General features: G+C 45.5%; 2 protein-coding genes across 2 annotated transcripts; one reads left to right on the top strand and one right to left on the bottom strand.

Moving 5' to 3' along the window:
* Positions 1–196: 196 nt before the first annotated feature.
* On the bottom strand, positions 197–13,602 carry ND-MLRQ (NADH dehydrogenase (ubiquinone) MLRQ subunit). Its single transcript, XM_050179431.3, has 4 exons — positions 13,467–13,602; positions 12,811–12,899; positions 1,532–1,589; positions 197–343 (listed from the first exon to the last, which is right to left on the bottom strand). Exons 1-4 carry the CDS (start codon positions 13,506–13,508, stop codon positions 287–289), a joined length of 246 nt encoding a protein of 81 aa, XP_050035388.1. The 5' UTR covers positions 13,509–13,602; the 3' UTR covers positions 197–286.
* Positions 13,603–13,708: 106 nt separating this feature from the next.
* Positions 13,709–25,573, top strand: LOC126531731 (isoamyl acetate-hydrolyzing esterase 1 homolog). The gene is made up of 6 exons (XM_050179423.3): positions 13,709–14,375; positions 14,476–14,531; positions 14,793–15,012; positions 17,348–17,435; positions 23,611–23,732; positions 25,279–25,573. The coding sequence occupies exons 1-6, from the start codon at positions 14,304–14,306 to the stop codon at positions 25,462–25,464; spliced, it is 744 nt and encodes a 247-aa protein (XP_050035380.2). The 5' UTR covers positions 13,709–14,303; the 3' UTR covers positions 25,465–25,573.
* The last annotated feature ends 269 nt before the right edge of the window (positions 25,574–25,842 follow it).

The raw sequence follows: 25,842 nt of genomic DNA, 5'->3' as shown, positions 1-25,842 counted from the left end.
CACATTTCAGCCTCAAAGTTTGCTAGGAGGGACATGTTTCCCGTTTCCTCCTCTTTGCTTAGAAGGATGCTTGTCAGGCAGATCAATGGCCATCCAACAAACAGGTAATATTCTCCTTAATTACAAATGCTTGGAAGGGAAAAGTGCATGTATGTAAAAATGTGGCTGTCAAAAATAACAGACACTGTGCTACAAATGGTTTGCCACGAAAGCACTCTTTATTCGTGCCTTATGTCAGCCTATTGCAAAACCAACCTATACATGGGTGAATATGGAAGGGATCAGCTTAGAACTCGGGCCGCTCGCTCTTTGGCAAGGTGCTGTAGTCTTGAGAGGTCCAGAACTGGCAAAGCAAATACCAGGACATGTAATTGCACACAATAGCCCAGAAACATGACAAAAATGTGAAAGCAACACTGACACTCAGAAACAACTTATCTTGCATTATTCACAATTAATTCCTGTCCTTCAAGACGCGAGATAGTAATTGTTAAAGGGGCCCTAAACCACCCCTCGGGCTTGGGGAAATAACATAGTCTGGGAGTAGTGTATACTGCTGTGAACATCTCAGCCAAGTTTTGCTGCCATAAGCAGTGTGCGGAGCTCCTAAGTGGAGCACAAAGTCACCTTTCTCTCGCATTCTTTTCAACAGAAGCCTGCTCCTCATTCTCTTCTCAATGGCTTAGATCGTAATAAAGCGGATTCCGATACGCAGGTACTATTGGTATCTGCGGTCTGCTGCGTAGCGTAGACACCACCACCGCCACGAGACAACCGCGTTTGGCTTACGTTTAGCCCGTCGTAGGCACCAAAATCGGAAGTCGTGACATCTATGTTAACATACAAAATGAAATATGAACTGCGCACCACGGCGACATTCAAAGGGCGGAACATTGTGGGCACGCCCCAGTCTGCCGTAGCCTTCACAGTGCAAGGCATTGAATAAGAAACAGGAGCACAGCGGAGGCCATGTTTGATTGCCAACAACTCCAATTCTGCTGAACGCATTGAAGTACTTTTTGCGGCAAAGTATTTCCAAAATAGCCTTTCACTTCAAATGCCCTTCTCCACTTCCGATAGAATGTGGCTCAAGGCCCCTTTAAAAGCCAAGGCTTTCACCACAATTTCTGCACTGATGTTATGCCTACTGTGAAAGGCCCAACCTACGCTATGTATCATTATCTAATGAATGCTTTTTTTTCTCACGAGACTGCTTCCAACAATTTCATGCGCTTTATAATTGGATACAATACAAGAACTATATTTTTGGCACTGGCAACAGTCTACTATCGAAGCCAACATGATTGGCATAGCCATTTGATGAGCATCTTGATTGCCATCACAAATTGCTAATCAAAAATGTTGCCACTGACAATCTCATCACCATTATTTACACTAAACCAATTATTATTCTTTCTGTATAGCGTTACACTGCAGTGTACCCTCAATTATGTACCATAACCATTTCTACCGGTTAGATTCTAGTTTAGCAGCAGTTGAAACTGTCTACGCTAGTGGTCTTCCCGCATACCTTGTACTGTTTGTCCTTGAACTCCTGCCACGGTTCAGCATTGCTCTTCTTGTTCCAGCTGCAAAATTCAACATATATCAGATTAGATCAGTGACACTTAACAGCTTTCTGGTGCAACAGTGCAGCTAAACTCCAAGATTGCTGCTGCAAAATAATTGCTATCTCAATAATCTCATGTGTAAGCGCCATTTATGCAGTGTCCCGTCCCAAATGTCCTAAGTATTGTTTACCACAAGAAAGGGGAATGTAATAGACAAAGTGACTAGTGCATGCCATCAAAGAAACTGTGCTTTTTGTTACACAGATTCTGTGTGTGACTTCTGGAATGCAGAAAGGACCACTGACTTTCAAGCAGACTATAATCTTCCTTATAATGTGGGAGAGCTTATGAATGTACGAAATGACAACCACGTCTTTATGTTTGTCAGATGATGTGAGCTCATGACTTCTGCATATATGACTACATAAATCGACGCTGCATAAATGACCGGCTACTAGAACACTGTACTAACAATATCAAGAGAGATGCGTGCAATGGTTGGCTTCTTTTTCATTGCAATTGTTATGACTGCGAATCGCTTTTTGCTCAGTTCAGTTTTGTCAGAAGAAGCAGCGATAACCTTACACATGAAATTATTTAGGCAGAAAGGGTATCAGGGCCTGGTTCCGAGTCTGCGAGTACCCCCCGTCTGTGCACCTTTCAGACAAGAAATTAACATTCCAGGGTGTCTACCAAGTTGACATTTTCAATTTCCCTGAGTTTTCCAGGTTTTCCCTGAGCAACACAGAACTTTATTTTATGTCAAGACAGGCTGACACCACGTCGCCTGATGCCGTCACTCTCAAGCAGTTAAAAAAAAACTTCTTAATCCAGTTTGAATAGTAAGGAGTAGTGTTTATTAAAAATAGAAAACTGAAGGTAGGGGATAGCAAAAATTCACAGCAAATAAAATATCTTTGAAAAAGAAAAATGATAAAGCCCATTGTAAATCGAGTCCAACATATTCAAATACGAATAAAAAGAGATGCATACAGAAGGATACATTTTCGAAAATGAGCTATTTCTATCAAGTGATAGCAAGATAATTGGTATTAGGCCCAAACTTTGTCACAAGTGAGATTTTCTCAGTATTTGGAAAGTCAACCTCAACTGTCCTCACATATTCATAATCCATGCACAATGCCTCTATTTTGTGTTTCACTGCTATCAAGAGTTTATTTTGGTTTGGATGAGGGTCACCTGCATCCTTGCATCAGCCAACACTGCTTTTTGAGCCCAAGCTCCTTCAATGAGGAGGTGGCACAGTTCCTTTCCCCATCATTCCTCAATGCGGCCATCATTTCTATTCTAGTCCTCGTTTCGTTGTGCGTTTGGCCCATGGACCATTTGAAGTAGCCTCTTGGTCAGTTGTACAGTCAACGTCCGATTTTTCGTACTCCCTAGGGGCCACGAAAAAAATCAAATCAGGCAGTCTGAAAAATCAATGCGTGTCTTTTACTGCTTTTAAAGGGACATTAAAGTGAAACAATAAATCAGTTTAGACTAATGAAGCATTGTTTCAGAACCCTGCAGGCAGTCATTAAAAAAAATATGTTGATTACTAGATGAGAAAGTGAAGGTCCAAATATCAGTATTTGAATTTCGCGCCGAAACCCCAGCGCCGGTACGTCAGTGTGACGTCAGGGATTCCAAAGTATGTTTTCGCATTTGGGCCGCGTTGGCTGAGTAAAGGTTCCCGAAACTTGCCATGTTTAATATTTGGTTCCTTTAGAACATAATGTAGCCAATATGAACCGCTATATATAATTAGTAGGCCCTAGAAGATGCCATCAAAATCCAAGATATCACAGCCCCCAGGTGCGGAAACTAAAGTAGGCGTCGCCACCCGTATATCGTTCTTACGCTTTTTCTGGCTTACCAAACGTCTTATCGTTGTAAGAGTGGTGTTGTTGGTGTTGTAGAATGGTAATTTACTGATGCAGAAGAAATCTTTTTTCTCTTTAGTGTCCCTTTAAGGGCTGAAACCTTCACAGACACGTCCGAAGCTCTGAAGGCCTACCAGTACACTTATAAGGCATATAGGTGCTCGTACTGAGACAGGAGATGGCAGGTGCACACGTGTGTAATTATGGAATAAGTACTGTGTCCCATTATAATTTCCCCTTCCTACACTTAAGCTTCACCGCAATACTTAAACGTACGTTTCACCCTGTTACATTGCTGTACCGAGGTGAAGCTGCCTTTCGGGAACCGGCATTATGCAACGCACCATGCATCCTAAGCTTGGAAGCCAATTGTGAAGATTACAGAGACAGAGTCGGTGCCATTACTGACAGCGGCGAATTCTTACAATGAAAAACACAGCACCAAACGACAAGAATCTTAACAGCGAACGTCGAATCAGCTAAGCCGAGCATTGCCGCAGTGGTGGCTACGGCTGCCAGCGGATATCGTGCGAGAGCGCTGATTTGAGGTGGCAAGATAATCAAAACAGTGGTGTTCACATTGATAAATGCCGTTTCGGACCTGCAGTCATGGCAAGAAGTCCAGAAAATCGGAGAGCGAAGGGTTCTTGCGCTTGAAATTACAGACGTTCTTATACATTGACTCTACGGGGGACAAAGTGGTGCTGCGAAGCTGTCCACATCATTGGGCATTTCACAAAAATCGGGTGTCCGGAAAATCAGTCATTGACTGTACACTGGCAACTCCTCCAGCCAACAACACGGCGTCAAAAACAATTCTTTACGATTCCTCTGTTTTACTCGAGCTAGCAGTAGGGCGACTTTCGTTCCCTTTCAATAAAATGACAGCTAAGTTTCCCTGATTGAAGCACAAATTCCCCGAGTTCTTGCAGACTACTCAAAATCCCTGAGAATTCTCAGTTTTTCCGGTTGGTAAACACCCTGCCTTCCAAAGAAAGTGAACTGTGCATGCAGAATGGCAACGAGTTTTTAGTACAAACATGGGTCACTGAAAATAAACCTTTGTTGGTGGTTAGTTCGTATGTCATCTCTCTGTCTGCATGATTCTGCGCTACGATTTTTCATCATGTTGAACCAACAAACCCAAAGAGCCATAATTCTTCACTGTGAAACTCACAAAAACTACTTATTCACTTCAACAGCATTGCCTGTTCAGCATGACCAAGAGTATTATAATATTTACAAGCAGAAAACAGCGCTAAACGACATGACGAAGAGAAGGACACAGACCTCTTCGTCTTGTCATTTATTGCCGTTTTCTGCTCGTAATCAGCCTAAATGCGCGCCCTTCTATATAGCACTTGTTTCTACAAAACAGCTTTGGCACTCACATGGTAAATGAGTCACGTCACATCAGTATGCACTCGTTCACTTTTAAATACCCACAATAGGGGACTGGCCACGAAGCATGTGCGCATGTTGATTATGACAATATCCATATTTGTTCCTGTAATATCTAAGGTTGCAACAGAGGCGCAGACAGAAGAAAAGGCTGTTTCACTTGGCATGATTTTCGCTCAGTGAGACTGGTTTCCAATGCTCTGCGACTGGGTTCCATTAAGTTGGTCACACAGTGAAATAAGGGGCTTTTCTCTGTGTCTATTTAACGACGTGCTGTGCCTGTCTCTGCACTTGACTGAGCAATTCTAAATCAACAAAGCTTTTAAAGATGATAACATGGTATCAAATGTCTTTGATACCGTGACGCACTGTTTACTAATGAAAACAAAAATGGCCTTTTACAATATTATTCCTCAACTGATATCATGGGTAAAAGATTATGTTTACATCAGCAGTTTGTGGTTGTGAAGGGTACTGAGTCTCAGAGGGTGCAAGTTGTGTCCGGTGTTCCGCAAAGCTCCGTGTGTTGGGGCCACTATTGTTCTTGCTGTACGTGAATGACATTAGTGATGGAATAGTGTCTCAAATGCGGTTATTTGCGGATGACTGTTCTCTATAGAGTAGTCAGTTGTGACCGTGATGTTGAAATGTTTCAGGAAGACTTGAACAGAATCTCAGAGTGGTGCGTCAAATGGAATATGAATTTGTCTAAAACTGTTCATATGAAATTTACAAGAAAGAAAAACCCTGATGTGCAACCACATGTTATTAGGAATGTAATGTTGGAACAGGTATTCAAATTTAAATATTTAGGTGTTTATATTATTCTTGAATTGAATTGGTGCCGTCATGTCGATTATATTGCTGCTAAAACATGCAAAACCTTGGGATTTCTTCGCCGAAATGCAAACACTTTTCTGCAGTCATGTCTGGACATTTCGTACAAGACTTATGTCACGTCGATTTTGGAACATGCATGTATGGTTTGGGACTCGCCTACTAGTAGAGATAAAGATAAGTTGGAGCGGGTGCAGAACATTGCCTCTCGTTTCGTATCTGGCACATGTGGGGCTTGGTACAGTGCATCGCGTACGAAGGAAGCACTCAACTGGGAAATGCTCGACACGTGCCAAAAGAAGTTGAGTGAAGTTTTTTTTCATGCTATCTATTATTCAGCTCTTCGGGTTGATCGCGAAAAGTTTGTGCAAGAGCGTTTACATAAATCCAACGTGTTGACTATGGTTTTAAGATCCGTGAATTCACGACAAAAACTGAATTGTTTAGAATGTCTTTCTTTCCTAAAACCATTAGGAGGGTTGTGATTCAACCCTCATGTTGTGAGGGTTGAATCAAGTGATGCTTTCTTCTTGATGTTGTAGATTGTAGATGTGCATTGGTAAGGGCTTTGCCTTTTTTCCCCCTTTTTTTCTTAGCACTTTTAACTCTGTCCAGGTGCCGAGGTGTCATATGTACTTCTTGTACACCCCACCCCCCCACCCCCCACTGTTATGCCTTGGCGTTTTGGGTTCCTTAATAAATAAATAAATAAATAAATAAATAAATAAATAAATAAATAAAACACATGGTGGGAAATGTTGAGTGCCAACCATTATTTAAAAAGGAAAAATAATGTAAATAGCCTTGTTCATGACCCCAAGCTCTCTGTGTTGAGCCTAGGTCTCAACTACAACCTGGCTCCAGAGCAGAATGCAAAAAACAATGTTCACCATGAAAAATGCAGTCATGAGTATCGAGCTGGCCCGCTGCGACGAGGCGCATACCCATGTCGTCAGCGTGCTCTCCAAGCTACACCGGCATCAAAAAATGGATCCTCTGCTGCCCGAACAAGGAAAGGCTCTACACGCCATGACCTATTGTCTTCGGTCTACCCCAGTTCGTTTATAAAAACTGTTGAAAATCACTTAGCTCACCCGGCCTCACAACAGCACCAGTGACAAGAGAAAAAGAAATGGATTTTGATAAAATACGCCCCCGAAGTACGGGAAGCCTGTCCCAAATTTTTCGGTCTTACGAAGTTGACATCGCACATGTCCCTACACGCAACCTCAGACGTACAATGGCGACTGCGAAAGACAAGCTCGCAAAAGAGAAATTCCCGAGTGGCGTGTACAGGATTCCTTGCGCTGGTTGTGAACACATGTACTTCGGTGAAGCGGGCGATTTTGGAAAAAGATTGAAACAGCACAACTGTGATGTCAACAGCAAGCACACGGCAACAAACGTGCTAGCTGAACACAGTGTTCATGGGCCATGACATTGACTGGGATAGCGTGAAGATAACCGGAAAAGAAAGGAACAAGACGGCAAGGCTTTACCTGGAATCTCATCATATCCGGACGACGTCACACATGCTCAATTGCAACTCAGGCAACCTGCCCTCGATATCCACCCGATGCTTACGTCACACCATGAAGCGTGTATAACCAACCTACACTACACTGCTTCAATGTGAACAAGGCTCCTATAGTGGGGCCGAAATGTCCTTTTCTCTTTTTCTTCTCAGACTTTTCTGACTGGCTGCTGCTGTCTTGCCAAATAGCTCACATGCAGAACATAACTAACATCTTTCCTACCCTTATAGATGTACAGGGTGCTGGCCTTGTTTTCTACAGAAATTACTCAGTGGTAAAACAAATGATACCCAAGTATCCTCACTGCAACAAATGAGTCAAGAGCACAATTCCTTTAAAGAAAACCCTTATATGCCTACTTTCCTAACCATTAGGACATAATCGCACATATACTTCTATCATGCCAATGTCAACCACCTCGGAGATCATTGCAGCATGTTGATTTACATACTATATCACACATCTATGATGACTGATCGGCCAAGAAGCCGGTGACACAAAGTTTATATAGATAAGAAGAAATGAAGACATACTTGGCAATTCACATTGTGTAGCACGGGTTTGCGAAAGCACATGCAGGCACCCCAGTTTCCTTTACACCAAAGAGACTGGATTGAAATGGGCAGACTTATAGCATTTCATTAACAAAGATTCCATGCAGATTCCAATATGTGTGCTGGATCTGCATAATTGTTTTTTATGAGAAATGTCGCTGTTGCTGAACAATGTTAGCAAATTCTGCTCCACGTCAGATCAAACTGGTCTTGACGCAAGGCCAGTTGATATAAGTACCTTTAATGTCAGATTAAAATATTAATTTCTCCCAACCTTCATGCTTGCCAAGTGTCAGTACCCCTTTAAGATGCTAAGCTGCACATCATCATCATCAGCCTGGTTACACTCGCTGCAGGGCAAAGGCCTCCCCCATACTTCTCCAACTACCCCGGTCATGTGCTAATTGTGGCCATGTTGTCCCTGCAAACTTCTTAATCTCATCTGCCCACCTAACTTTCTGTCGCCCTCTGCTACGCTTCCCTTCTCATGGAATCCAGTCAGTAACCCTTAATGACCATGGGTTATCTTTCCTCCTCATTACATGTCCTGCCCATGCCCATTTCTTTTTCTTGATTTCAACTAAGATGTCATTAGCTCGCGTTTGTTCCCTCACCCAATCTGCTCTCTTCTTATCCCTTAACGTTACACCTACCATTCTTCTTTCCATAGCTTGTTGCATCATCCTCAATTTAAAGGGACACTAAAGGTTACCAGAAACTCAAGTTAAAGTGGTAGAGCAATGTTTTAGAACATCTAAGGCGTCAATATAATCACGAACAGAGCTTTAGTAACCGAGAAATTGGGGTAAATGCATGACACGATTTCAGACCCCCCAGCAACATTCCGGTACTAGCCCGATGACGAAAGCACTCCTCATAATTTGTGTTACTAATACTCAACTACTCGTATTAAAAAGTACATTTCATTGGGTTATAAGACGGAATAAAATGCTACTTGTCTACTTCTGTTCGATTCCAAGAAAAAAAATAACATTTTGACGTTACCCTTCAGTAGTGTGGGTGTCGAAAGGTTTCGTTTTCGCTCGACTCTGCGCCGCGCGCGCTTTGGAGTTTCAGTTGTTTCGTTATCGCGTCGTGCTGCGCTGGTTCTGCTGGCTCGCGAAACTTGCATTTGGAACAAGCAGCGAGAATGCCACGTCCATGTGATGTCGTGGGAAGCCCTCGTTGCTTTCCCGCTCCGGAGAGCCGGTGTCGAGGCCGCCGTCGTAGTACGCAACGACGCCGGCAGCGAGAGCCCTCAGCAGCAGGTCGCGCTCGTCGGTGCTCAAATCGCTGAAGTTGAGCCCACCATCGCCAGCCAATCTGTTGGTGTCAGGGTCCATTGCGCCGAGCGTCGAAGTTTGCGTCATAGAATGAAGTACCAGCTTATGGGCGTCTTGCGCTGGAGTTTGAGGTATAGTAGCGGCGCCTGGTGGCGGTGCTGGAAACGACATTTGGGTCGTGCCAGCTTGGGTCGTATTGAGCCCTCGCTGTGGCGAAGCACGTTTCGAGGCTGAGTTTTGCGTCGATTCGCACTTTTTTATGCCCTGTTGCGAGTGCGAAAAGGCTCATCACTTCTCACAGACCACGCCAGCCACGCTGCGAGCTCGCCGCAGCCTATAGTTGAACGAAAACGGACTCTCCGTGTGCCGTGGGATGTAATGCTGGGAGCAGAAGGAATCGGTGATGCCGACCCGGAGAGACATAGCCCAGCCTCGAAAAGGCGTCACCATCATTACTTCTGCGTCGTGGGCTGCCATGAACAAGAAGGCCTGAATCCCAACATCAGATTCTACCGTTTTCCTTCAAGGCCTCACGAAGTGGAGCGTCGGGCGCGCTGCATAGCTGCAGTTCGTCGTGCTGAGTAAGCGAAACTTCGTGCCATGCTGACTGCTTCGCCTGTCTTGAAGCTTGCTTGATTATCTGCATTCGAAATTTCGGTCTTTTGCACCTACAGTACCGACAGCAGACCGACATAGCAGCAGGCATGGCTGGTAATTCACGATTCGAGACCCGGCCACAGCGACAATTAACAATTCGACCGATGTGAAGTGGTGAAGTGTGTGCAAATGAGCACAAATGGTCGGGCTCATTCGATGACAATTCACTACTACTCTACGAGCAGCACAGGTTAAGAGAGTTAAATGTGCCCATCCTTGATCTCAAGCCAGCACGTTGAGGCAGCGCAGCAAGGCAATATTCATTGCAGCACATCGATGTTCGAGCGCTGTCATTAAAAGCTACATCAAGCGAGCAGCGCACGAGCTCGCGCTGCAGTGCGATTCGCACGTACGTGCGAGCTCACATGCATTGCATCGGTTTAGTGGCATGCAGTCAACAAAGATTGCAGGAGGCCCGCCGTTTGGCGGCATGTCGAGAAAGACCGCTGCCGTCACGGCGCGTACGATCGTGCGCTCGAGCAGTTTGTACATCGCGGCGCGTACCGTAGTGTGCTCGAGCAGTTCCGTACACATGATGTCTGCTTATCGCTGCTGTGGATTCATTTATAGCACGCATTTCCTCGCATTTGCGCGCCTGAATCTAGCAGCTAGCGTGCAAACCTTACCTGTAGTTCCACTTCGTACGCGACTCGCTTCACTTGCGATTGACACCGTGCTAAAACTTCGCCTCCTAATTCTTGAATGGCGTACACGTATTCGGCACTGCATAATTTCTTGCCTTTACGCAGCGTGCCACCCCTGAAAAAATCTTCCGCGCCTGATATACGCAGCAGGCCGTGCTACAACACAACCGAAAGTGGCGGGTCCATATTGTAAACGTGCTTTCCGAAGCAGACGACCGAGCTTGGTACGACCCATTTTAGGACAGAGGGCGCTTTTTAGCACCTTTCTCGCAGCGCCCCCTGGGCAATGCAAGAGCCCCATGGTCGCGTGTTTCTCCTTCCGCTAGCCACCATACTCCCGCTTTCGCTCTACGGTCGGCTCTGTCTTGGCTCTGTTTCTGGCCGCGCGTTTGCGTTTTGCGCAGAAAAGCCGTAGCGCCGTCTGCGGACGCCGTTCTACTCACCGATGGCGCAACGTCACTATGAGACCATGATGTCAGTACTCCTCGATCGGAGGGCGGGCGATTTGAACTGCGCTAAAGGTACGCGGACGCTTCAGAACGCATTTTCTCTTAAAATAAGTCTCTCCTTGGCACGAAACAAGCGTTTCGAGGTTTCTGTGATGGTATTTCAACAGTCCACATTGACTTAATAGTAACCTTTAGTGTCCCTTTAAGTAGAACCCTTTTCGTAAGCCTCCAGGTTTCTGCCCTGTATGTGAGTACTGGTAAGACACAGCTGTTATACACTTTTCTCTTGATGGATAATGGCAACCTGCTGTTCATGATCTGAGAATGCCTGCCAAACGCACCTCACCCCATTCTTAATCTTCTGATTATTTCTGAATCATGATCCGGATCCGCCATCACTACCTGCCCTAAGTAGATGTAGGTATTCCCTTACCACTTCCAGTGCCTCGCTACCTATTCTAAATTGCTGTTCTCTTCCGAGACTGTTAAACATTACTTTAGTTTTCTGCAGATTAATTTTTAGACCCACTCTTCTGCTTTGCCTCTCCAGGTCAGTGAGCATGCATTGCAATTGGTCCCCTGAGTTACTATGCAAGGCAATATCATCAGCGAATCGCAAGTTACTAAGGTATTCTCCATTAACTTTTATCCCCAATTCTTCCCAATCCAGGTCTCTGAATACCTCCTGTAAACACGCTGTGAATAGCATTGGAGAGATCGTATCTCCCTGCCTGACGCCTTTCTTTATTGGGATTTTGTTGCCTTCTTTATGGAGGACTACGGTGGCTGTGGAGTCACTATAGATATCTTTCAGTATTTTTACATACGGCTCGTCTACACCCTGCTTCCGTACTTGGGCTGCACAAATTCATTCACTAACAAAACAAATATTTTAAGGGGCCCTGAGCCAGCCCTCAAGCTTGGTGAAAAAAAAAAGCAGATAGCATATGGTGCTGTGAACATCGCCATATTTTGCTGTCATGTGCGGCGCTTCGAGCTCGCAAGCAGAGCACAGTCACCTTTTTCTCAAACACCCTCTTTTCAACAGAAGCCTTCTCCTCACTTTTTTCAGGTGCTATATTTCATCATAATGCATATACCCATACGCAGCAGCTATTTGGCAGCTATTCCTACTGTTACTGTGTATATTTAGTGACACAGTTTAATAAACAGGCTGAAGTAAGCAAAGATATGCTTTCAAATTTCAGCAAGAATTACGTACTTCTGGAACAAGCAGACTATTTATTGTCTGGCCACGGCAGCCCGCGTAAGGACTAAACATTGGCCAGACTGCTTATTGGTGTAGTAGTCATCAGGTTACACTAATTTTGATTAGTTTTGAACACTCAACTAGACTTTAATCACATGAAACTTAATGTCAGACTACGCACACGCTTGCCAGCACATGCTCACTCCTGGCTAGACATCTTGCCAAGTCTGCCAAGTACTTACTAATTTATAGTCCATTTTGTAGCTACATGTCTATAATGATGCTTTACACCAGAAATGTTTTAAAACGAAAATTTCCACGGACAATACAATGGCTTCTGAACAGGATGGCTTAACACTCTACAATTATGTTCATACTAGCAGAAAATTTGCATAGGGCTTTGCATAACGGTACCTTCAAAATTCTGAAGAAAAAACTGCGAACAGTGACGGCACACCACAATGGTGCTGGTCCTATTTTCAGCTTCGCTGCCACAAAAGTGTGAACTTATGAGTGCTCCAAAATAAGCTGTTTCTTTCTTCCGAGTCACCAGGGCGGAACAGAAACCAACTCCAAGGGAACTTTGCTGCCTTCACTCAAACAATCGGCATGTACCGAAACATTAGTGCACACGTCTGCACATATCCGAAAGAGTGCCAGAAGATTAAGCAGATTGATTATTTTGCCCATCACCCTCCATTTAATTATGCGTTCAGTCTGTTCCAGCACTCTTACACACGAATGTAATCAAGCTCGCCCATTCTTAAGGTCATATACTGGTACCTGACGTCCGGGTTCCTCAGGGCGAGGCGGGCTGTGTAGAAAACTGCTCCCGCCATCCCGACGCCAACGATTACGACCAGTGGAATGAGCTGCAGACAATCAATGAGAAACTTCACCACTGACAGCAACTCGTAAAACTGGGACACAACTATAATGCATGAAACAGTAAATGTTTCTTCAATTGCTCGTCCTTCAAAGTGACAGCACCGGCTCCTGTGGGGTACTTTTTTTTTTTCGATTGCAGGATGGGCGATACTTTTAAGTTCCGCTGAATATGCAGAATAAAGCATATGCGCAGTTACCTGAACACCAGTAAACAAGCGAATTTTAAGTTGCGTTAAGTTACTGCGCATGTGCTATTTGCTGCTTCAGGCGGTATCCTATTAGCCGTACGTCGCACACGCTGTGCAAGATGCTGCAGCGAGTTTAGTATGGCACGTAGTGCATGTTCATTAAGTTTGGTTAACCAATCGGATGCTCAGTAGTTTAATCCACAACTGCCAAGTTCCCTGCACCTTCTTATGTTTGAAAGCTTACGTCCAATAAGTGGCTTCGACAGAGCTTTAGGGTTAAATTCCACTAAGGACAGCCAGGACATGAGTGCAAACTACTGCTTCGCAGACAGTTGTATGGCACGAATAAATTGCTCTACTTACGGACGGGTGCCTCTTCATTCCCTGAACTGAAAAACTCTTCATGGTTAACGATAAGCAACAAAGACCTTTTTGCCCTCTAAAGTGAGTCGGCGAACGCGAAAGACGAAACCTAAGGCGCTTCGCTATTACTACCGCGGTGTAGTAACTGCTGCAACTGCGGAAAGCCTCGAAGAAAGCCAACGAAAGAGCCTAAGCCAAGCCTAGCGAAAGCATTGGTCAGAGCCACGGTCAGAGCCATGTCAGTGCCAATGGTTCATAAACATTCTCTTAACCCGTGCTCTTGACTCTCTTGACCACCGGTGCCGTTGACAATACAAATTCAATGCAGTAAAACAAACTGCGCTTTTTATTTTGCGGATCTGAGCTCATGCATAGCGATTCTTGCCTTTCTGAGCACAAGCAGAGATATCGCAATACGCCAAAAAGTATGGCTTCCGAGCTTATAATGCGTACTGCATAAGCGCCCCAATTTCGGCGGCCTTGCGAGACTGCGGCCCATGTGGCGTTCTTTTTTTGCACGTTGCTTTGGGATCCCTTAGATCCGTTTGTCCTGTTTAACAGGTTCAACCTGTTTAACTACAACGAAAAAGCCATTGCGCAACGCATAATTTACATTTGAAGGAGCGTTCACATAAACATCGTCGACATCCTTGATTGAAACGAAACCAACTGCGCGAACGCTAGCGCGGTAATCACAATAGTTGAGGGTTCCGTGAGCCACAACACATCATTTATATGCACAACAGTTGTTTATAAAAACCGGAGCACGCAGCTGGCGTTAAAGAAGCGCTACGTTTTCTCTTCGGAGCCACGTAAAATTCTGTCTACTTGGGAAGGATGACTCTCCGCTGCCACGTTCGTAAAGTTGTCTACCCACGAATATTTTTATTTGGGGATTCACTGACGCAGGTGAGCCCTGTGGGTGCGCATTGTTCATGGTGCACGTAGTCTGGCTGCGCGCCTCTGTGTAGGTTAATTTCTCATTGTCTTTCACGATGTTATTCTGCAGCGTTCCTTCTCTGAAGAAGGTTGCTGGGGGTCTCTTGTGGCCGAAGCGTTTGAAAGGTACCACCTCGTCCATTGTATACATTTATAAAGTCCATTCGTGTAAAGTTAGGCGCGCCCCTGTCGCACAAGCCGAACTCTCTCAATCTCTCTCTCTCTCTCTTTGTAGCTACTGGTTTATTTCAAGTTATACCAGTGATAAACCAGTTATTGAAAGAAACCATTGTTATATCATGATCATTTATGTATAGTGTTACTTCATTACTGTTGTCGCTGTTGTCAGTGCATATCTTGAACAATGTAAATGTACTTCCTCCACAGGCGGTGCGATGTTGTGGTGCGTGGTTTCTCTGGCTACAACACACGCATGTGCAAGTATGTCCTACCCAGGATTTTTGGTCCAGAGGATGCAGGAAGTGTGGCCGCATTTGTCATATTCCTTGGCTCAAATGACTGTAGCGAACCTTCAGACCCTGAGAAGCCGAATGTGCCTTTGAAGGAGTACGTCTCTAATCTGGAAGAAATGCTGCACCATCTCAAGGTAGCCTTATTGATGAACTCACCAACAGAAACCCAAGGTAGACAGAAGGGACCTCTAATGACGCAGTATTGGGAAATAACTTCGTTTACAATTGGCCTTCACCTGAGTAAAGGAGCACACCACCACTTTACTGGAGCAGTCTATATCCTTCATTAATGCCCCTCAGCTATTCCTGTGTTGCAGTGTTGCTTGAGAGATGCACATCAATTAACGTGTTATAAAATGATTTCCATATGCATTTGCGGGACTGCAGGTGTTTATCTTAGCAATAGCTGAAAAAATATTGTTGAAGCAAAACAACCACTTCAGTCAAGGGTCGGTGCTGCGTTAACTCTGTTGAGAAGGGGTTGAAGTGTTGAGCTGAGGCACTTTGGTACGTAAAGATGATTCCTGTAAGAATTGGATGTGAGCAAGGGTGTAGCTTTGCTTATAACAAATTGTGCAAATTGCAAGGGCTGGGAACAGAGTAAACAAGGGAGTGCTGACTCTGAACTAAAAGCTTCTTGTTAGAACATCTCTCAAGAAAATTCAATATCAGTTTGAAACATGGAACAAAAGCGCAGGCTTGAAGGTATTGCCATTGAAAACACGTAGCAACCACCTTGTGTCAGCAGGACAAAGGCTACAAGAACCAAGAACAACAGCCAAAAATTCAAACATTTTAAAAATTTATATTGCTTCAGAGTCCAGTATAAACTTGATGCTTTTGGCCCTCCGTAAACTGCCAGAGATCTGTTCTCTCAACATGTATGAAAAAGAATTCATGAGCCATTTGGAGGGGGATAACCAGTGAAGCTGTTTAGCACACAAAAAAGAGATGACACAGAATTTTGAACAAAGGTATGAATGCATTTATTGTCTTGCTTGATGGTCATTGTGATGAAAGGTACACACACACATTTATTTATATACATTCACGTGGACTATATATATATAAAGCCTCTGTATTACGAGAGGGATTGCTCATGAGAGGTTTGCTCACACACATAAAAATTTCACGGAGCCCTAGCCATAAACAGCTTCACTGGAATCGTGCCATGCATGTCCCCAAGTATACTAGCAGGTTGTTTATTAGATATTAGCTGTTGAGTTTGTGCAGTTAAGTGTTTGTGTAACTTTACAGTACCTTGCATTTAACCGTAAACATCACATTCAAGGCATGTTTTCGTCTAGCAGCTTCCTTGGATTTTTAATCCTATAGTTCCTTGTTTTTGTAAATTCAGGACTTGAATCACAATATCTGTTACTTTAAAGAAATATTTCTTTGATGCCTTCTGGCAGCCACTCAGTATGTCTTTGTGTTTAAATTCCAGTGCAGAATGGTCAATTAGAAACAAGGTGGCTTCTGTGGTTCTTGTTGCAACATTTTTTGCACCTGTGATTTAATTTAAATTCTTGTTTGGACTATGTGCTTGCAATGAAGCTTGGCATATCTTTTTTTCCCTTGTGAACCTTAACTGAAAGCTAGGGCTTTTCTTGTGTGCCGTGTTTTCGGTCCTTGTCTCTTTTATGCCATAATTTTATTAATTCACCATGCACTAGCTCAAGAATAGGTGTTGATAAGGTAAGCATCAGCCAGATGTTAATGTTTATATGTGAGGCTGGTCTGGCTTCATGAAGGCCTCATGAGAATGGTTCTTTCAACAAATCACTAATTCTGAGGGTTCATGCCTGTTCTCATTTGAGCAGCCAATATTGCATCTTAGGTGGTCATATGACATGCATCAGGTGATGTCTGCAGAAGTGTTAAAACATCGTGCATTAAAACCAGTATGCAAATTCAAAGGAATTCATGTGTGCCATCTTTTTTAGAAAAAAAAAAAAAAGGAGATAAACTGTTCTTGGGTGTGTGGTACAGTGAAATTCTGTCCATCTGACATGAATTAATTTGACTTTTGTTTAACTTGACCATATCCAAAAGTACCAAAAGCACCCATGTGAAATCACTTGTACTAAATAAACTCTGCATAATTTATACCAATATCAAGCATCCTGTGAAGGTTGAATAGGTGATAATGGTTTTAGTCAACCAGAGGCTGTGTTCTGGAGTGATACTTCTAGAAGACAATTCTGTGCACACTGATTGGCTAAACTAGCAACTGTAATGGCTATTGTTCCAATATGATGTTGTGCTGGGCATACACCATGCAAAAGTGGAAGTATCCCTAAATGTGATCAACTGTGAATAAAGCCCCAACATTGCTTCCACTTGCAAGCACACAATCAAATGTGAGATTTTGTGCCATGTCGTGGCCAAAAATAAGGAAATATGTATTTTGTAGTTTGGTGAAAGTAGATAGTATATGAAAATGAAACAAATGGAACTTGCATCCAGGTTTGTGGTGTACCCATGAACAAAGTCATCCTCGTGACGCCTCCTCCATACTGCGATGAAAAGTGGGTGGCTTGGTGCAAGGAAACCGGTAAGGAAGTTGGTGACCACCAGCTATCTTTCATAGTTCGCAGTCTTCAGACTGTCCAAATTTAAGGATGCACCAGTAAACATCCTAATTTTATCTCAAAATATTGTTACGTGTAGCTGAAGCTGAATGCAATTTACAATTTATTTACAAGGAAGCTAACAGAGGCCAAAATGGCGACGCTATATCAAGCCGGCACACAAGTCGTCTTCTTTCTCCTCAGTGCAGCCACACTGTGGCGGCTGTTCCGTAGCATCACCCCCGGCTGTAGAAGCACCGTCCCGGTGCTCAATCTACACATCGTGGTGAAAGATGTGTGGTATGGTTTTAGTCTCACCACGTGAACGATGTCACTTGCTGCTGATGATGACACTGAGAGGTCGGCGGGGATGATTTCATACGTGACATTGGTCACTTGTCGCACCACACGGTAAGGGCCAGTGTAGCGCGACAGCAGCTTTTCGGAAAGGCCCACACGTCGAATGGGTGACCAGAGAACCCGGAGAAAAGTGCATGTCGCGATGGTGGCAATCATAGAGGCGTCTCTGATGCTCCTGTGAGGCCTCGAGACGGGTGCGGGCGAGCTGGCGCGCGTGGTCGGCGTGTGCGATCGCGTCACGGGCGTATTCAGTGGCTGAACGTGTGGCCGAGGGCAGCAAAGTGTCCAAGGGCAAGGCGGGTTGTTGGCCATATAGGAGATAGAATGGTGACTAGCCGGTGGTGTCGTGACGCGATGAATTATACGCGAATGTCACATATGGTAAGTGAAGATCCCAGTCGTGGTGGTCGGTCGCAACATACTTCGAAAGCATGTCGGTGATGGTCCGGTTGAGGCGCTCCGTGAGGCGCTCCGTGAAGCGGTTGGTCTGTGGGTGGTAGGACGTGCTGAACTTGTGCTTTGTCGAGCAGGAGCGGAGGATGTCCTCGACGACTGCCGAGAGAAAGCTGCGGCCACGGTCAGTGAGTAATTAGCATGGAGCATCGTGCACTAAAATGATGTCATACAGAAGAAAGTCAGCAACGTCAGTAGCACAACTTGTCGGGAGGGCTCTGGTGATTGCGTACCGCGTAGCATAATCAGTAGCGACGGTGACCCATTTATTTCCGGATCCCGAGAGAGGAAATGGTCCAAGAAGGTCTAGACCAACACGGTAAAAGGGTTCGGGTGGGATATCGATCGGCTGGAGGTGTGGAGGGCTTCTTCCGGCACTGACAGGGCTCACAAGCGGCAACGTAGTGCCGCACGGAGCGGGCGAGACCCGGCCAAAAGAATCGACGGCGTACACGGTCGTATGTGCGGGAGACGCCCAAGTGTCCAGCCAAGGGAGCATTGTGAGGTTGCTGGCGGACAGTCGAATGCAGGTGCGATGGAATGACGAGCAGAAGGTCAAGGCCATGTGGATCAAAATTGCAGTGGTATAATGCCCCCTCCTTAAGGAGAAACATCCGGAGAGAGGCGTCGCCAGGAGTTGACTCCAGACGGTCGATGAGGGCTCGTAATGAAGGATTGCGGCGTTGCTCGTTGCCTATTTGAAGCAACTGGGACACAGAGAAAATGCAAGCGATGGAGTCCGCATCAGCCGGTTCGTCGACGGGGTAGCGGGACAAACAATCGGCATCCAGGTGCAAGCGTCCCGTCTTATATACCACGGAGAAGGTATATTCTTGCAGGCGTAACGCCCAGCGAGCGAGTCGTCTCGTGGAGTCCTTGAGCGAGGATAGCCAGCAGAGAGTGTGGTGATCAGTGATGACACAGAAGGGGCGTCCATACAAGTGTGGACGAAACTTCGCAACAGCCCACACAAGAGCGAGGCACTCGCATTCTGTGATTGAATAATTGTGCTCGGCGGGTGATGGAAGTCGGCTGGCATAGGCTATAATGCGATCATGTCCACGCTGGCGTTGTACTAACACTCCTCCTATGCCGTGACCACTGGCATCAGTTCGAACTTCCGTTGAGGAAGACGGGTCAAAGTGGGCCAAAATTGGAGGCGTGGTAAGGAGAGTAGTCAGCTGCGAAAAAGATGCGGCATGGTCAGGACCCCAAGAAAAAGGGGCGTCTTTCTTCAAGAGGTCGGTAAGGGGATGTGTGATGGTCGCAAAATCTTTCACAAAGCATCGGAAATAAGAGCACAGCCCTACGAAACTACGAACGTCCTTGGTAGACTTCGGAACAGGAAAATTCGTAACAGCGCGAATTTTGTCCGGATCGAGTCGCACGCCTCTGGCGTCCATGAGGTGTCCGAGGACTGCGATTTGGCAGTGAGCGAAGTGACATTTTGATGAGTTCAACTGGAGACCGGCGCGGCGGAACACATCAAGAATCGCTGAAAGACGGTCTAGATGCGTGTCGAATGTGGGCGAATAAACGATGACGTCGTCCAGATAGCACAAACAGGTGGACCACTTGAATCCCTGAAGCAAAGAGTCCATCATTCGTTCGAAGGTGACGGGCGCGTTACAGAGACCGAAAGGCATCACCTTGAACTGATAAAGGCCGTCAGGGGTAACAAATGCAGTCTTCTCTCGGTCCATGTTGTCAACGGATATCTGCCAGTAGCCGGACTGTAAGTCGATAGAAGAAAAATAGGTGGCACCGTACAGGCAGTCTAGAGCGTCATCAATACGTGGCAAAGGGTACACATCCTTTTTTGTGATGTCGTTCAGGTGGCGATAATCTACGCAAAAGCGCCACGTTCCATCCTTCTTTTTGACAAGTACGACGGGAGACGCCCAGGGACTACAGGAAGGCTCAATAATGTCCTTTGCAAGCATCTTTTCGACTTCCTGTTGGATAACAGCTCGTTCCGACGCAGAAACACGATATGAACGTCGGTGAATAGGGTTCGCATCGCCAGTATTTATGCGATGGGTCACGATGGACGCTTGACCTAAGGGTCGATTGTCAAAGTCAAAAATGTCGCGATAGCCTTCAAGAACACGGCAAAGAGCTTCAGCTTGAGCAGATGTAAGGTCAGAGAAAACCATCTTCTCAGTGTCGAGGTCAGTACCGTGCGATGACGTCACGGTATGGGCTGAGCTGCAACGATCTTCCACTGTGAATGGCTCGACCTCATCATCCTGCAAAGCGCTAATTATAGCCAAGGAGATCCCCGGAGGCAGAACTTGCACGGTTAGCGCGAAATTGACAAGGGGAAGGCAGATGCGGTTGCCAGTAATATTCAGCACAATGTGCGGCACGGTAAGGGCTGATTTACGCTCGAGCCGCCCATCGCCGCAAGCTGCACCGCACGCATGCGGTTGCACGAAATATTGCACGTATCAAACACTTGTTCACAAATTTCGGTTTACAATGTGTAAGGTATACACTGTGCACACAGTGTAAATGGTAATTTGTGCACAAGTGCTGGATACGTGCAATTTTTCGCGGCTAGCGGTGATGGGCGGCTCGAGCGTAAATCGGCCCTTACACCATGTGAGCATAACAGCCGGAATTGGTGTGGCCACATAATTGCTGTCGGGTACAGTTGGTGAGGACAACAAGTCGACGTGTGTCACAGAGTGAGGCGGTAGGCGAATAAAATCCATGCAGCTCAAATGGCTTGGAGGCGGGTCCACAGGGTCGGCAAGAAGAGGCAAGTCAAGGCGAAGTGAGCCGGCCGAACAGTCAATGAGGGCAGAATGATTGGCAAGAAAATCCAGACCGAGAATGATTTCGTGAGGGCAATGCTCGATGACGGTGAAGAGAACGACGGTGTGTCTCTCAGCAATGGTGAGTCGGGCAGAACACATGCCAACAATAGCGACAGTCCCTCTGTCGGCGACTTCTACAACTCGGTTCGGGGCAGGCGTCAGAACTTTCTTGAGCCGACGGCAAAGATCAGCACTCATAATTGACACATGCACCCCGGTGTCACTCAACGTGCACACAGGGACATTGTCGACGAGAACGTCCAAAAGATTCTTGTTCGTGGGTAAGGTGAAGCGAGGATTTCGTGCCAATGTCGTCATTACAGCTTCACCTCCAGAAGCTGCACTGTCTAGTTTTCCGGTCGGGGGTGCGGCGAGTAGGTCGGAGAAGGAGCACGGCGTGACAGGGGCGAGCGAGATTGGCGGCGGGAGGGAGAAGGCGAGCGGGAGTAGCGGGGTCGTGTCAAAGATGTCGCAGGGTCAGATGATGGGGTAGGCATAGCAGGAGCGAAGGAAAAGGATGCGCTAGAGGGGCGAGGGTAGTAATCAGGAGAATAGCGTGTCGGAGAAGTCCAGCGGCTGCGGCAGTGGCGAGCGACATGTCCAATGCGTCGGCAGTTAAAGCAGATCGGCTTGTCGTCCACGGTTCGCCATTCGGAGGGGTTGCGCTGTCCATAAAAGGAGTAAGAGCGGGGTCGGGACGGGCGTGGAGAAAGAGGTTCTGAGCGTACGGAATGAATGGATTGCAGGCCGACGTTGGACAACTCTTGACGGACGACGGCCTGGATCAAGGAGATTGTCACCGGAGAATGATCAGGTAACGGGAATGAAGGGGCCGCTGGTTGTGCCGCTTCGACCTCACGATGAATGATGCGGGTCAAGTTGTCACATCGCGACGGCTAGTGGAAGAGGTCGTCACAGGATGATGTAGCGGCTGTGTTGGGAAGTCGCGTGATGTGCTGGGATACCCGGCGGCTTTTAGCATGCTCAAGACGGCGGCACTCCTTGAGGATGGTATCGATGCTGGTGACGTTCGTAAACACCAGTAAATTGAAGGCGTCGTCAGCAATGCCTTTGAGGACGTGATTAACCTAATCGTCCTGAGACATGTTCGGGTCAGCCTTGGCACAAAGGGCCAAGACGTCGAGAATGTACCACACGTAGGACTCGGTCGACGTCTGTACATGTGTGGCAAGGGCTTTCTTGGCATTGACTTGTCGACCAAACGGATTGCCAAAAAGGTGGCGGAGCTTGTCTTTGAAGAGATCCCAGCTCGAGATCTCCTCTTTGTGAGTCTGGAACGACGCCAGTGGAGCTCCGTCGAGGTAGAAAAGAACGTTGGCAAGCATAATAGTCTGATCCCACCTGTGACTGGTGCTGACACGTTCGTATAAGTGGAGCCAGTCGTCAACATCAAGACTGCCGACTCCGTTGAAAACACCAGGATCCCGAGGTGGGGAAACGGTGACGTAGGTCGGGGCTGCAGGCGGAGACGCTTGCGTAGATGAAGTGCCGCCAGCAGGAGCCGAAGTTGCATTGTCGCCATTGCGACCACTGTGAAGCTCCATGACGGGTACGGGGAACGTCCACCTCCACCAAATTAATGTTACGTGTAGCTGAAGCTGAATGCAATTTACAATTTATTTACAAGGAAGCTAACGGAGGCCAAAATGGTGACGCTATATCAAGCCGGCACACACGTCGTCTTCTTTCTCCTCAGTGCAGCCACCTTGTGGCAGCTGTTCCGTAGCAATATCCAAATTTTCATGCCTCAAGCTAGTTCTGTTCAAAGTAGACTTAAAAAAATTTCTGCTTCAAGTGCTGCTATCCTGATAACACATATAGTCACTAATACCGCAACACAATGAAAGCACTCAAACCTCCGAATCAGTGAATTTGCCATGAATGCCATGAATTTACCAGTCATCTTAAAAGTGCAGGCACCATCTTACACTGCCACATTCCTGCTGCCACGCTTAAATCACCTTGTCATCACCAAGCAGCAAAAAACTAGTGGAAAGCTGAAGTGATAACAGAGTAAAAGCTGTTTTGCCTCTGTTGCGAGAGTAGGCTATGACATAAGGTTCCATTTGAGCAGTTTTACTCCAAAATATGTTCCGAATGGAGTGGTGAAATGGCATGACATATTGAAAAAAAAGAAAAACATAGTGTAGGATAAAGTGCCAAAGGTTTTCTTGTGAATGTTTTCCCACAAGTTTCATCATCTAACACGTCTTCTATCAGGTGCTCTGTTGGTCTCAAGGTTCCATTTTTGATTTGTTTAATAATCTGCTTGGAAGCAAACACACATGCAAACTGTAGTTATGGTAAAGTAATTTGCATTTTTATTTTGTAAAGAGCAGCCAGGCCAGTACCTGGTAACTTAAGGTTTGAAGAAAGTAAACTGAAGCATGAATTCGGTAAGGTTGTTATGTCCAAAGCACTTAGTGCACAAGTTCTCAGTGATGACATACATGAACAGTGAACATTTGATGCCAGTGGTGTAATGTGAAATCTCTTTTCACAGGCAGGGATCTTGCAAGGCGCAACCTAGAGACCATCTCCGGATATGTGGATGCAGTTTCCAAACTCGGTGAGGAGCAGCACATTGCCGTCATCAACATCTTTGTCGCGTTCCAACAGGAACAGGTAAGTAATTCTTGAAACCCATAATACGGAAAGTATGGCTGTTTTATGTAAATAGTACAAAGCAAAAGAGTGAAATTTTCACAACACAGAAAAGCTAATCAGCAGTGCTAAACTTCCTGCCTTGGCTTGCTACAGCTTGCTTGCGCCCTTAGTTGCTTGTATATTAGTTTACAATGTTCAGTGCATTTGCTGTTATTTCACAGAAGATTTTTTCTCCCTTACCTGTCTATTAATCTCTCACCTTAACTTACCTGAAATGCTGATTTCATGAGAAGGGACAAGACAATCTTATATGAAATGTTCAAATGGGAAACTACTTGAGCCCACACGAGTGAGGTTCATTCAAATGAACCATTTGCAATGTTGTGCAAGTCTTCAGAAGAGTTGCAACTTTGGCTGGTTGGTACGGCGTTATCAGAGATGGAACTACAACAGCACGAAAATGCAATGTACTGTTAGGGAACATACACACAGTGCTACGTGCTTCTCTCCTTACTGTGTCTTGTGTATTCGTGCTGTTGTAGTTCCATTTCCAAACCTGCTAAGTTGGCTGCCCTGCAAGGCTGTTTTTCAGCCAAAAACTTTCGTCCCAACTACATTTCTCCCAGGGAGGAAATGCGAACATGATGGCTTTTCAAAAACCGCACAGAAAATTTTCGTGTCGTCATAGCCTCCCCACCCCTATTCTCCCCACTGAGGAGGAGTGCATTTTTTCCACTCGATAGCTTCTACCATGGCCGAATAGTTGCAGAGTGTTTCAATGTGCTGGATTTCAGTGGAGGTAAAAATGAAGCTGTTGAATGGAAACAATGCTTTGTTCTACTAGTCTTAGTTTAAAAACAGCCTTTCTCATTCATGCGCAGCATCATTTTTGCAAATAGTTTATTGTTTAATGTGTGTACAGATGTGGGTTGCGGACCTTGCTGTAGCCCTCATGGACTTGGAAGGCGGTATAATACTTTTTCCAAGGGAATCCAACCTAGCTCTGGTAGCAAAGCGATTGGAGGAGTGCACACAATCTGGCTTAGTATATTGCACTAAAGTTCAGAAGAAATAACCACGTACTTCATGGAAACAACTGCACCAAATGTTTCTAACCATACCGTACAAATTAACTTTGTGCTCTGCTACTTGAAATTTTACAAGTTGGTCTTAATTAGCTAAATAAGAACACAGTAAAAATATTTTGAGTAACTTAAGAGAGTACAGTATTCCACTTGCATCATTGGTCTACATTTTATAAGTTTTTCTAGAAGTTTTTAATCAAGTACATTTTATACCAAGGTTTGAAGGAGTTGCTTCACAACTTATTGGTAGTTTATCGATGCTGATCTTCATACAATGGTATGTTTGAAAAACATAAGTTTCTAGAATTATGTGGTATTATGTTGGCTGCATGGAGAAAGGATGCCAAGCAAACTGGTTCCAGGTCAAACATTCTAGAAGTGAATAAACTTGACCTGTTTATATGTCAGTCAGTCCGTGCTGTCTACCATTGGGACTAACAAAGATTCACGATATTGAATCTTGTGTTTTTTGCTTTCAGAACTGGCAGAGGTTGCTACTAGATGGCCTGCACCTGTCAAAGCCTGGCTCACAGAAGCTTGCAAAATGTTTGGTGCCTTTTCTTGACCAGGCTGTTGGTCCTGTTCCTGCAATGTTTCCCGATTGGAAATGCATTGACCTTGCAGATCCTGAAAGTAGCATAGCTTCCTGGGTTCCAGACAGATGAATTCTGTGGTTTGCATTTATTAGGCGACCGAACATCAGATTCTGCAGAACATTTCAATGTTTTTAAGAAAATATTATTGCTTGCATTAAAATGTTACTTGTTTGCCTCATTTTCCAACAGTTCTTTCTAAAATTTAGAAAGTTCTGCAAGTCCAGAGTGCAGCTTCTGAACAACCGCAGAAACAGCCATTGGCCTCAGTATTGTTAACAGTATTCCTGTCAGTCTTGTCTGTGCACTTAGTTTTTGTCGGGGCTGTTTGCTAAAAGTTAAACATGATCGAAGCCCACAGGTGCCAATTCATGTCGATTACGCAATTTTCAAACCAACCACCACCATGTTTGTAGCCATGGGGTAAGTGGCTGCAGCCTCCATATGACT

This window comes from Dermacentor andersoni, chromosome 5 (genome assembly GCF_023375885.2).
Source record: "Dermacentor andersoni chromosome 5, qqDerAnde1_hic_scaffold, whole genome shotgun sequence".
NCBI lineage: Eukaryota > Metazoa > Arthropoda > Arachnida > Ixodida > Ixodidae > Dermacentor > Dermacentor andersoni.
Note: the sequence above shows the minus strand (reverse complement) of the source record. Positions and strands in the feature narration are given on the sequence as shown.